At 46.5% G+C, this 13,140-nt stretch overlaps 1 protein-coding gene across 6 annotated transcripts in view; it reads right to left on the reverse strand.

Moving 5' to 3' along the window:
- pcsk5b (proprotein convertase subtilisin/kexin type 5b) overlaps nt 1–13,140 on the reverse strand; it is an 81,422-nt gene that overhangs the window by 32,199 nt on the left and 36,083 nt on the right. For all 6 annotated transcript variants that reach the window (XR_011480997.1, XM_070446936.1, XM_024002278.2 and 3 more), the window contains 8 exons: nt 10,056–10,159; nt 8,880–8,997; nt 7,567–7,755; nt 7,091–7,227; nt 6,753–6,878; nt 2,739–2,841; nt 1,530–1,723; nt 1,159–1,243 (listed from right to left, as the gene is read on the reverse strand). Coding sequence is in view for 5 of the 6 variants with exons in the window: in XM_070446936.1 (XP_070303037.1) it covers nt 1,159–1,243; nt 1,530–1,723; nt 2,739–2,841; nt 6,753–6,878; nt 7,091–7,227; nt 7,567–7,755; nt 8,880–8,997; nt 10,056–10,159 (1,056 nt within the window). In the remaining variant the exon portion in view is untranslated. The remainder of the gene's footprint in view (nt 1–1,158; nt 1,244–1,529; nt 1,724–2,738; nt 2,842–6,752; nt 6,879–7,090; nt 7,228–7,566; nt 7,756–8,879; nt 8,998–10,055; nt 10,160–13,140) is intronic.

The raw sequence follows: 13,140 nt of genomic DNA on the forward strand, positions 1-13,140 counted from the left end.
GCCCACAACAGCCCAGTTTTCCGCCCACATCCGGCTTCTTCACCTGCGGGATCGTCGGGGGGGGGGGGGAGTGTTTCTGTCTGTAATAAAACCCTTTTGTGGGGAAAAACTCCTAATTGGCTGGGCCTAGCTCGCCAGTGGGTCGGCTTGGCTCCCAAGTTGTGGGCCTATGCCTTCACGTCCACACACATGCCTGCGCCCCTGCCCAGTCATGTGAAACCCATAGATTAGGGCCTAATGAACTTATTTCAATTGACAGATTTCCTTATATGAACTGTAACATGTTGTGTTTATATTTTTGTTCGTATATATCAAAAAATAAGATTAACAAAGGGAAAACAACTCACAATGAATGTGCACAAATCTGTGGGAGAAAGAAACGTCTTTGCCACACACCTTTTTGTGTCGATATTTTAAAATTAGGGATGCATTTATGAAATACTAAGCTGTAGTGTAGACACACTCTATTTTAGATAGGCCAACAACAGAAATGCATGTGAAACGTTAACATTCACTGCCTGCCAGACAAGTCAAAACAATTCTGCTGGCATGCACGCAATAAAGCTGCAATTTTAATCTTTCGGATCCATTTGGGTCCGATAAAGACCCGACCCAATTTGCACTCATCTCTGACATATTCTGGGTCGGATCTGGTCCACCTCGGAACCGAATATACAGTGCATTCGGAAAGTATTCAGACCCCTTGACTTCTCACATTTTGTTACATTACAGCCTTATTCTACAGACAATACCCCATAATGACAAAGCGAAAACAGGTTTTTAGAAATGTCATTATGGAGTATTGTGTGTAGAACAAGGCTGTAATGTAACAAAATGTGAAATGTCAAGGGGTCTGAATACTTTCCGAATGCACTGTGTGTGTGTGTGTATGTGTGTGTGTGTGTGTGTGTGTGTGTATATATATAAAATAATTCCCATCATACACCAACGGACCAGTAATAAAAAAATAAAATAAAAAAATAAATAAAATATATATATATATATATATATATATATATATATATATATATATATATATATATATATATAATCGTGTGTTTGTGTGTAGGGGGGCTAGAGGTGACGGGTTCAGAGGGAGTGTGTTTGTGTGTAGGGGGGCTAGAGGTGACGGGTTCAGAGGGAGTGTGTTTGGCTTACCTCATCCCTGGTTTGCATTCGGTGCAGATATTAGACGTGGTGCACTTCTTGCAGTTCTCGTTGCATCTCCTGCACATGTTGGAATCTGTAACACGAAAGAAGACGTCTAGTCACATAGGGGCCAAAGAGGCATTGGAAGTGTTAGGGGGGTTGGTGTCGGAGTCGGGGTCAGCGGTGGGTAAGGGAGAAGAGGTGGCGTTTGAGGATGGTGGAGGGGAAGGGCGAGGGTGGGTTCAAATCTGTGCCTCAAGGTTTCATACCTGGGACACCAGGTCATTGGTTGGTTTTCTAGCCAATCAATCAACCAACCAATTGCCTTCAAGGCACGTCAAGGCCCATATTAGAATATTCCGTGTGTGTGTGTGACTTGCCGTGGTCCAGATAGAAGCCGTCCACACAGCTGGCCACACAGTTATTGGAGCCCTCGTTAAGGTGGAAGCCCGGTCTGCAGGTGGAGCACTGGTCGCTACGGCTACCAACACACGTCTCACACAGAGATGAACACTTCTTACAGCGCTTCCTGTCGTCGCGGAAAAACCCGGATGGGCACTCAGACACGCACGTCCTGCAGCGCAGTGGAGAAAGAGGGAGAAGGATGGGACAGAGAGAGAGGAGAAATATGTTATCGGCATACAGGAACAGGCTAAAGGAAAGAAACGGAATGCTAGGCTAGATTTTTGCACTCTGACCGCTGACTCTGTTTGAACAAGGTGATAAACCAAAATCCACTAGATTCTAGAATAACAATCCCTCTTCCCCCCATGGGAGCGAACAAAGTTCATGGTCCGAAATTATACACAGCATTTGTTTCCGTGCGTATCAGATTTGTGACTGCATAAGCGTGGGAATGTCCGTGCGTTTCTGTACGGTGAACAGGTGCCTTCTTTTAAAGCACATCTGTTAGATAACTTCATAAACCGCCTGTTTTTAAATAAATGTAAAACCGTGTGCTCCAGAACTTCTCCCACGTCAGAGCCCCCTCCCCCTCCAACCACACTCACATCCCCACCTGTTAGGCGAGGTCATCAAAGAGAAACATAGGGATATAATTATGAGCATTAGCGTCAGTAACCCCCCCCCCCCTTCCTTCACCCTCCAAACCCACTCGCTACAATTAAGCACTCAGGGGTTGGAAGTAGTGGAAAATCATTGTATTCTTAAGATGGCTAATGATAAGGTTTTACAAGACAGAGGCACCTGCACACCCCTCTTGTTTATTAGTGTACTGTGTAATGTGCTCCAGACATAGGCAACAGTGGACTAAGATCTCCACTGCACACATTCACACAGGTCAACCTCCCCCTCTCACACACACATTCGTTTTGGAAACGATTTGTTTATGGTACGCCTTACTCTACGGATCATGGCCTTGTAAGAATGGTTCTCACCGTGTGGCAATAGTCGGGTCACCACCGACTTCAATCAAAGCAAACGAGTGAAACAAGAGAGGTGCAATATCCCTGACACTGCAGTCTTTTGACCAATCAGATCTTCTGCCAATAATTGGGGAAAAGATCAGAATTGGGCTGCCTGTGTAAACACAGCCTATGACTTGACAGCCAGAACACTGACATTCTAACCTGGTGTTGTTCTTGAACTTGAGGAAGTAGTGGAGGCAGTTGATGCACTGATGAGGTCCGGGGCCTTCACAGCCGTTCTCGTTGCACTCACTGTTACAGAGCCCTGGTGAAGAGGATGTGTTATACAGAGCATTATGGGTACTGTAATACACCATGCTACAGGGGGTGGGGAGGTTAGTTGACTTTATGAATGAGACAAAACTGGGTGCGATTAAAGGGAGGTGACTGGCATTCCAACCCATAATTCTAAGTTTTGAAGAAACAACCATGTAGTGTGATGTTAGGGTGCAGTGTCTGATGTGTACTACAGCGAATCACATTACCGTTAGAGAAGTAGAAAGTCTTCAGTGTCTTGTGTAATATTCTCCTATTGCTAGGTCTGTTTGAGTGAGTGAGTGAGAGTGTGAAAGGTGTTCCTGTTGTGCAGAAGGCAGGAGTGTGTTGTGTCTAACGAGCATAAAAATGTTGGGGGTGTTTATGTTCTGCTATCATGGCTGTGGCTGATCACACTGGCTAATGACTATCAGCTGCCTGCTCACTGTAACCCTGCAGGAGAAACCCACAGAGGTAGAGAAAGGGGGAGAAAAGAAAGAGAAAAAATGTGTACTTCTCTTTTCCTACTAGCACAGACTTTGCTGATAAAGAAGTTACGGAGAGAGCTAGAGCTATAAAAGGAAAGTGGTTCAAGGTAGTGCGAGATAGGAACCATAGGAGGTACAGTGCACTCGGAAAGTATTCAGTCCCTGTTACAAACATTTAGTCACGGCAATTAGGCTTCTCCAAGCTCTGATGCTGCTAATGGTCATTAGTAGCCTACCAAACTTGCTAACTGCCTGGTACTCCAGACTCTATTGTCCCTCTAATCACTCTGACATCAATGCAAATGTAATTCGAAAATCTAATCAAACACATCATGAGAACCCATGAGCTCATATTGCGCAACACTTCTATAGGTTACGCAATTGTGTGAGGAAACTGATCTGGGGAAGGGTAAAAAAAATATAAAAAAAATATGCAGCATTGAAGGTCCCCAAGAACATTGGCATCCATCATTCTTAAATGGAAGAAGTTTGAGATATCTGTCTACAGTTGAAGTCGGAAGTTTACGTACGAGTTTTAATGACTCCAACCTAAGTGTTTTTCAACCACTACACAAATGTCTTGTCAACAAACTATAGTTTTGGCAAGTCAGTTAGGTCATCTTCTTTGTGCATGACAAGTAATTTTTCCAACAATTGATTACAAACAGATTATTTCACTGTATCACAATTCCCATAGGTCAGAAGTTTACATACACTAAGTTGACTGTGCCTTTTATTAGCTTGGAAAATTCCAGAAAATGTTGTCATGGCTTTAGAAGCTACTGATAGGCTAATTGACATGATTTGAGTCAATTGGAGGTGTACCTCTGGATGTATTTCAAGACCTACCTTGAAAACTTAGTCCCTATTTGCTTGACATCATGGGGAAATCAAAAGAAATCAGCCAAGACCTCAGAAAATAAATTGTAGACCTCTACAAGCCTGGTTCATCCTTGGGAGCAATTTCCAAACGCCTGAAGGTACCATGTTCATCTGTACAAACAATAGTACGCAAGTATAAACACCATAGGACCACACTGCCGTCATAGCGCTCAGGAAGGACACGCATTCTGTCTCCTAGAGATGAACGTACTTTGATGCGAAAAGTGCAAATCAATCCCAGAACAACAGCAAAGAACCATGTGAAGACGCTGGAGGAAACGGGTACAAAAATATCTATATCCACAGTAAAACGAGTTCTGTAGCGACATAACCTGAAAGGCCGCTCAGCAAGAAAGAAGCCACTGCTCCAAAACCGCCATAAAAAAGCCAGACTATGGTTTGCAACTGCACATGGGGACAAAGATTGTACTTTTTGGAGAAATGTCCTCTGGTCTGATGAAACAAAAATAGAACTGTATGGCCATAATGACCATCGTTATGTTTGGAGGAAGAAGGGGGAGGCTTGCAAGCCGAAGAACACCATCCCAACCGTGAAGCACGGGGGTGGCAGCATCATGTTGTGGGGATGCTTTGCTGCAGGAGGGACTGGTGCACTTCACAAAATAGATGGCATCACGAGGAAGGTACATTATGTGGATATATTGAAGCAACATCTCAAGACATCAGTCAGGAAGTTAAAGATTGGTCGCAAATGGGTCTTCCAAATGGACAATGACCCCAAGCATACTTCCAAAGTTGTGGAAAAATGGCTTAAGGACAACAAAGTCAAGGTATTGGAGTGGCCATCACAAAGACCTGACAACAAATCCCATAGAAAATTTGTGGGCAGAACTGAAAAAGCATGTGCAAGCAAGGAGGCCTACAAACCTGACTCAGTTACACCAGCTCTGTCAGGAGGAATGGGCCAAAATTCACCCAACTTATTGTGGGAAGCTTGTGGAAGGCTAAGCGAAACGTTTGACCCACGTTAAACAATTTAAAGGCAATGCTACCAAACACTAATTGAGTGCATGTAAACTTCTGACCGACTGGGAATGTGATGAAATAAATAAAAGCTGAAATGCATAATTCTCTCTATTATTCTGACATTTCACATTCTTAAAATAAAGTGGTGATCCTAACTGACCTAAAACAGGGAATTTTTACTAGGATTAAATGTCAGGAATTGTGAAAAACGGCGTTTAAATGCATTTGGCTAAGGTGTATGTAAACTTCTGACTTCAACTGTATCTATGTGATGGGATGTATAGACATTTTGGAAAGTATGTGGATAGAATATTTTGTATATCTGTAGAATACATAGGATAGAATAGTACATACACAGTACAGCAATAGTTTAATAGGATGGCATTGACTAGAATACAGACTCTTCCTAGAGCTGGCCGCCCGGCCAAACTGAGCAATCGGGGGAGAAGGGCCTTGGTCAGGGAGGTGACCAAGAACCCGATGGTCACTCTGACAGAGCTCCTCAGTGGAGATGGGATAACCTTCCAGAAGGACAACCATCACTTCAGCACTCCACCAATCAGGCCTTTATGGTCGAGTGGCCAGACCAAAGCCACTCCTCAGTAAAAGGCACATGACAGCCCGCTTGGAGTTTGCCAAAAGGCACCTAAAGACTCAGACCATGAGAAACAAGATTCTCTGGTCTGATGAAACCAAGATTGAACTCTTTGGCCTGAATGCCAAGCGTCACGTCTGGAGGAAACCTGGCACCATCCCTACGGTGAAGCATGGTGGTGGCAGCATCGTGCTGTGGGGAGGTTTTTCAGCAGCAGGGACTGGGAGACTAGTCAGGATTGAGGCAAAGATGAACAGAACAAAGTACAGAGCGATCCTTGATGAAAACCTGCTTCAGAGCGCTCAGGACTTCAGACTGGGGCGAAGGTTCACCTTCCAACAGGACAACGACCCTAAGCACAGAGCCAAGACAACGCAGGAGTGGCATCGGGACAAGTCTCTGAATGTTCTCGAGTGTCCCAGCCAGAGCCCGGACTTGAACCCGATCGAACATCTCTGGAAAGATCTGAAAATAGCTGTGCAGCGACGCTCCCCATTCAACATGACAGAGCTTGAGAGGATCTGCAGAGAAAAATGGGAGAAACTCCCCAAATACAGGTGTGCCAAGATTGTAGCACCATACCCAAGACAACTTGAGGCTGTAATTGCACCAAAGGTGCAAGGTGCTTCAACAAAGTACTGAGTAAAGGGTATTAATACTTATGTAAATGTGATGTGAAATGTTTACATTTTTTATAAACTTACAAACATTTCTAAAAACCTGTTTTTGCTTGTCATTATGGGGTATTGTGTGTAGATTGATAAGGAAAAAAAACTTTAATCAATTTTAGAACAAGGCTGTAAATTAACAAAATGTGGATAAAGTCAAGGCGTCTGAATACTTTCCAAATGCAATGTAACAAGGTAGCAAACAGAGATAGGTAAGGAACAGAAAGTGGTAGGGAGAGAGAACTCCTGTATTCTGTCCTCCACCTCTTTCTTTAGTCCCTCCGTCATATTCCCCACTCACCACTGTACTCCTCAGTGAATTCTTCGTCTGCAGGGGGCTCGGCCGAACGGGGCTTGTCGCTGCGCAGGGAGGAGTATGGGTGCACAGAGGTGCCATATAGCACCAGGGACCACTCCTTCAGCTTACCTGGGTTATGCCGCCCAGCATAGCATCAGCAAAGACAGACAAGAGAAAAGGTGAAAAATTACACATCATTGGTAAAGGACACATCATTGGTTTACTGCTACACAATATAACTCTGGTTGGTGAGTATCCTTAAGGGGATAGGTCACTTTTTTCAGCATATTTTCCACTGGTGCTGTCGCTTCTTTAGACAGGGCTTCTCGAGTCTACTGTACCTGGGACTTTCTGGCTGCGGAGCTGCGAGGGGGAGTCATGGATCTCCAGGATCCAGTCCCCGGCCGCTTTCTCCCCCCAGCAGTGTGTGGTCATGAACTCCCAGTTCTTAAAGCCCTCCATGGAGTGGTCAAACAACCTAGAGGAGACCACAAGTCAACCACACTTCTATTTCCTACAAGGGAGAAACCACACGGTTCAACCACATTCAGACCACAAACTGGAGAGACTCAGTAGTAGAAACATGTTGACCAGTTCTCTTCAATCCTGGTCCTGGGGAGCCACAGGGATGTGCAGGTTCTTCTTATTCCGGTCCAGTACCAACACATCTGGTTAAACTATTTAACGGCTTAATGATTCGTCAAAACAAGTGTGTTAATGCTGGGATGGAACACAAGCCTTCCAGCCAGGAGTGAAGAAACCCTGGTGCGTAGTGTAAGAGCGAGAGTAGTACAGTAGAATTGAAGTGGAGGTTCACCTGTTGCCAAGCAGCTGGGACTTGGTTCCCGAGGGGGACGTGAGGTTGATTGACAGGTCACCGCGGCGCGGGTGTGTGATGGTGATGCGTACGACCACATGCTCCAGGTAGATGACATGGTGGTTGGAGTTGTCAATGCAGCCGGTGGCCTTGTACACAGAGCGCACCACATGCTCCGGGCGGATCGTCCTGCAGGCAGAGGGAAGCAACCAATCAGGTGTCAGTGTCAGAGCAGTCACCCAATCAGAATCTAAATCTGACGTGTGAGAGGAATTGGAACCCACAGACACAGAGTAGGCGAGCCATGTGCTACCCAGCCATCATGGATTATTGATGAATCTGAACCGTGTTTTTTTGAGAGCAGAGGGGACAGGACGAGTGATATCGCAGCTTGGCTCCCAAACACTATGCCAGAATCCACGCTAGCAAGTGTGTGGTTTGAGGTGTAGATCTGCATTTAAGTGTGCTTGGGACGGGGGGGTTGGGAGGACGAAACAAACCCAGACTACGACTTCCCTGGCAGTCTACAGATCTCATGGTTCTCTCCAATACTCCAAGGATGAGAAGGCCCAGACGTTACCAAATGCAATGGAGAGGCCAGCCAAGGGGTGTCTCAGTGCAGAGCCCAGCGGCTGGAAGATGACGCCCGGAGGACAGCTCCAGAGCAAAAACACAGTGTTGCCAAAACACACCCGGTGCTGCCTCACTTCACATACTACAAACAGTCCCTCAAAACACACAAACATGATATGCTTCCCATAAGATTCCTATCGTCCAGCCATCATGGGGCTGATAGATAGGGAGATCGACTAGGGAACTAGCATGAGGATAATTGTTTCCATTCAAAGCCAGTAAACTAAACTGTGATTGGCTCGTCGATGTGTTCAACAAGGGCCCGATTAAGCATCCAGCTGCGCAGAAGAAAAAAAACAAGCAGATCAAATTGAAAGGGCCTGTAAGTCATCTGGGATGTGTGTGTGTGTGTGTGTGTGTGTGTGTGCGCGTTAGACCCTCCAGAACGAATGCTTGGCTGGCTCCCCTCAGTGCAGGAGCTTGCACAATCCCATACATGTAGGTGCATGAAAACCTCTGGACAAAAACACACCCCCCGGGAGAGAGTCAGTAGGCACGAAATGGGAAAATATTCTCCAAAACGGAGTGAAACAACTTTTTGCCCTGATGAACACTACCCTTGGTTGTTGTTTAATATAGTGTTGTAATGTATTTGGCAATAGCTTTGAACAGATCAAATTTGATTGGTTGGTTGATTGGGTAAGGACAGGAAAACTAGGGAGGCGTTGGTTGTGTAGTACCTGATCTGTCGGTCGGCACTCTCCACACAGATGTGCTGGGCGGGGACCTGCTTCCATCGCTCCGCCTCCTTTACCATAGCCTCCGCGTCCATCAGACCAAAGCCATACAGGTGGCTGACTGCAAGACACGCCCACTCATCAGGCAATCCGAACCGTTCAAAACATCAAGTCAATACATACACCGACCCATACACATATCTATACAGTGTCTGTAGGAAGGATCCACCACAATTACCACAAATGTGTTGCCTTACAACTTGGGTTGTTATTGAATTCAGATGTAAACAACATATCCCACCCCCCAAAAATCTAGACAGTTTTAACATGTATTACAGCCTGAAATGTTTTAATTCGATAAGTATCCACCGACTTTCCTATGACAGATCTTGAGTAATTTCAACCAGAGGAATGGATAAAGAGTACAGGATTCTAGTTGACACAGGAGTGGATACTTTAACTTTTTTTAAACTCATTTGAAACGTAAGAAAAAATGTAAACGTGAAAATTGTGCAGGGGAATGGGTTCTATGGTCCCTGTACATGGCTCTGAGTCTATAGTTATTGATGTCATAGAACAACCAATTAAAACAGTATCACAGTTACATATCAATGTCAACCCAATCAACACAGCCAATCAAATACTGTTTCCTCACCCGCTCTTTCATTACGCTGTCACCCTTTCTCTCAACCTCCTCTCCATTTCCTTCTGGGTGACATGCTCCCCCCCACTTCTCTCTCTCAATTTCCCATTGCTCTTTGAAACAGCCGCTTGGAAAAACTCCAGACAGACTGGGACTGCAGCCTGGCTGACCCTCAATTCACATACTACAAACACACACAAACCTCAAGCACACACTCTCTCAAGCATGTGTGTACACACACACACACTCTCTCTCTCGAATACACACACACGCACACACTACAAACACACGTATGAAACAAAGTACACCACATGGAATGCCTGACAGGTAGTTGGCAGGCGGTGGGATGTTTTATGGTGAGCAACTGGGACAGTCAGGGGTATGAAAGAAAGAGTGGGGGGGGGGGGGGGGGGGGGGGGGGGGGGGGGGGGGGGGGGGGGGGGGGGGGGGGGGGGGGGGGGGGGGGGGGGGGGGGGGGGGGGGGGGGGGGGGTAGCTGAGGTGAAGGGAGGAGAGGAGGCAAGCAGTGTTAAGCACCATTGTATCCAGCGGCATTGGTCTTCCAGTCAGGGGCATTGAGGTGGCCGGCTCGAGATGTCTTGACGATGATGTGCTGAACATCCCTCCACGACAACAGAGGACTGGGGGATAAATCACAAAACACCACAGACACACATTGGTGACCAAATATACACAGACTTAACAGTGTGTGTGTGTGTGTGTGTGTGTGTGTGTGTGTGTACACACATTTAAAAGGTGAATGGATGTGTGTGTGTGAGAAAAAGAACGCGAGGGGGGGAGAAGAGGGCGAGATATAGCAGATATGTCTATCCATCTCCCTCCCCTGTCTGATCTCACGTAAAACCATTACAAGATGGTAGCCATGTGTCCTTTGATGCAAAAACACTTTAAAAAAATGTAATATGTGGGTCACCAAGTTTCCCGGGAATCCCCTCATATGCCGACCAGATGCTTAATTTTTTTTCTTCTCTCATCTCTCCTTCATCCTCTGGGCACAGCATTCCGGGAACATTCTAGAAAAGTACTACTCCGCATGGATATATATTTTGTGGAATGGGGAAAACCTTCACAGCTACCCAATGCCAACAAACTCTTGAACACTAGTGGGACAGTATGTGGATGCGTTTCCCTTCCCAGGAGTCATCTGTCCGGATGTCTGCCCTTACCCTCGCTGTCCAACTCTCACTCTGTTCAAAGTTTTCTCAAGTGAAAACCAGAAGTTGTTAGCCTGGGCGCCAGTAATGGTGTAACAGTGTTGCTTCCTTCCCACTCTTTGCCCCAACCAGGGACCCTCTAAACACATCGACAACAGTCACCCTCGAAGCTTCATCCCCCATTGATCCACAAAAGCCCTGGCCCTTGCAGAGCAAGGGATACAACTACTCAGAGCGAGTAACATCACCAATTGAAACGCTACCAGCGTGCACCACTAACTAGCTAGCCATTTCACACCAGTTACAAAGTACAGAGATAGGTCTTCTGGAGGGGGAAAACAGGGGAGTCCCAACTCCAATACCTATCCATAAAAACAGATTAATTGACAAACAAAACCAATCAATAGTTTAACTCCACAACTCCATCCATAATTCAAGTTCTATAAATGTTTCATCATCATTGCCGTGGTGCACTAACTAGGCCATGGCACAGGCATCCTAACATCATTTGAACGCTGCCAGAGTACGCACACACACACAAACTGTTTCAACAGCTCGTTCGGTCCCAACAGACCCGACATCAAACCCAGCTGAATTCCTCAGTGAGCAGAGCGTCTCCTCTGGTGTTCTGACTGAAGTGTAATTATGGTAAAAACATACAGGCGTAATCTGAGGCGGAGGGAGGAAAGATAAGCTGGATTTCAAATGACAGAGCAGGCCTGCTGGCAGCCCCAGCTCCAGCTCCTCTCGGGTATGTTTATCAAAGTCGACTCCACTCTTTCATTCACCAGATAACCACTGATACCATCAGCAGCGCTCAAAGAGTTGTGGCCAATCTGATCCGCTTGACGAGTGTGTGTGCGGAGCAGTTGGTGTGTGTGGGTGAGTGAGAGAGCGAGAGGGTGCAGCAGAGAAAGAAAGAGTGAAAAAAAACAGGAGAGAATTGTGATAAGCAATGGGATTGATTGACTGACTGGCTGGGTGAACTGAACTAACTGCAGTGCACAGGTAGTGTCGTGTGAATCCCTGAGTTAAGGTTAATGAGCTTACTTAGCCTCCAGGGCCAGCGCGATGATCCCAGCTGCCATAGGAGCAGACGCTGAGGTCCCCGTGTGGCTGTCTGTGCAGCGCTGCCGCAGATCTGTGGTGATCTACAGCGGGAGGAGGATGGAAAGAGAGGGGAGGGAGGGTTAAGTCCTGTGGATCAGGGGGAGATTGAGGCACACCTGAGACTGCACACATTCCAGCTTTGATACGCTGCCATGCTAGAGATGACACACATGCACTACCCTGCTGTTCCCGAAGGTACCCAGGAAATCATTTCCCAGCCAAAGAGGACCACAGGGAGTGGAAAGGAGGGACGTATTTCTTTGCAGGTGCCTCCTGAGTGGCGCAGCGATCTAAGACACTGCTTCGCAGTGTAGCGGCGTCACTACAGCCTGGGGTTTCATTACCGGCCGTGACCGGGAGTCCCATAGGGCGGCGCACAATTGGCCCAGCGTCGTACAGGTTATGGGAGGGTTTGGCCGGCTACAAGTGGAAAAAACCAGAATTGTAGTCCTGGGCGCCAGAATGTTTGTAACAGTGGTGCTTCCTTCCCACGCTTTGCCCCAACCAGCCGGACCCTCAAACACATCGCAACAGTCACCCTCGAAAGCTTCATCCCCCATTGATCCACAAAAGCCCTGGCTCCGTGCAGAGGCCAAGGATACAACTACTCAGACGAGTTAAACATCACCCAATTGAAAGCGCTACCAGGTGCACCCACGAAAACTAGCTAGCCATTTCACACCAGTTAACAAAAGTTACAAGAGATTAGGTCTTTCTTGGGGGGGGAAAACAGGGGAGTCCCAACTCCAATACCTATCCATAAAAACAGATAATTGACAAACAAAACCAACCAATAGTTTAACTCCACAAACTTCCATCCATAATTTCAATTTCTATAAATGTTCTTTTTCATCATTCTTGCCGTGGTGCACTAATAGGCCATGGCACCAGGCATCCTAACATCATTTGACGCTGCCAGATGATACGCCACACACCACAACAAACGTTTCAAACAAGCTTCGTTCGGTCCCAACAGACCCCGACATCAAACCCAGCTGAATTCCTCAGTGAGCAGAGCGTCTCCTCTATGTTCTGACTGAAGTGTAATTATGGTATAACTACGCGTAATCTTGAGGCGGAGGGCGGAAGATAAGCTGGGTTTCAAATGACAGAGCAGGCCTCAGCTCTCAGCCCTCTCGTATATGTTTATCAAGTCGCCAGCTTCTCTTTCATTCACCAGATAACCGCGGATACCATCAGCAAGCGCTCAAGAGAGTTTTGTGTTGTGTTGACCTGAGTGTGTGTGGTGGTGAGAGAAGCGAGGGGGTGCAGCAGGGAACAAAAAGGAGAAAGTGAAGAAAGGCAACAGTCAGGAGAGAAGAGAGAAGAACAGTGTG

Source organism: Salvelinus sp. IW2-2015, linkage group LG15 (assembly GCF_002910315.2).
Source record: "Salvelinus sp. IW2-2015 linkage group LG15, ASM291031v2, whole genome shotgun sequence".
NCBI lineage: Eukaryota > Metazoa > Chordata > Actinopteri > Salmoniformes > Salmonidae > Salvelinus > Salvelinus sp. IW2-2015.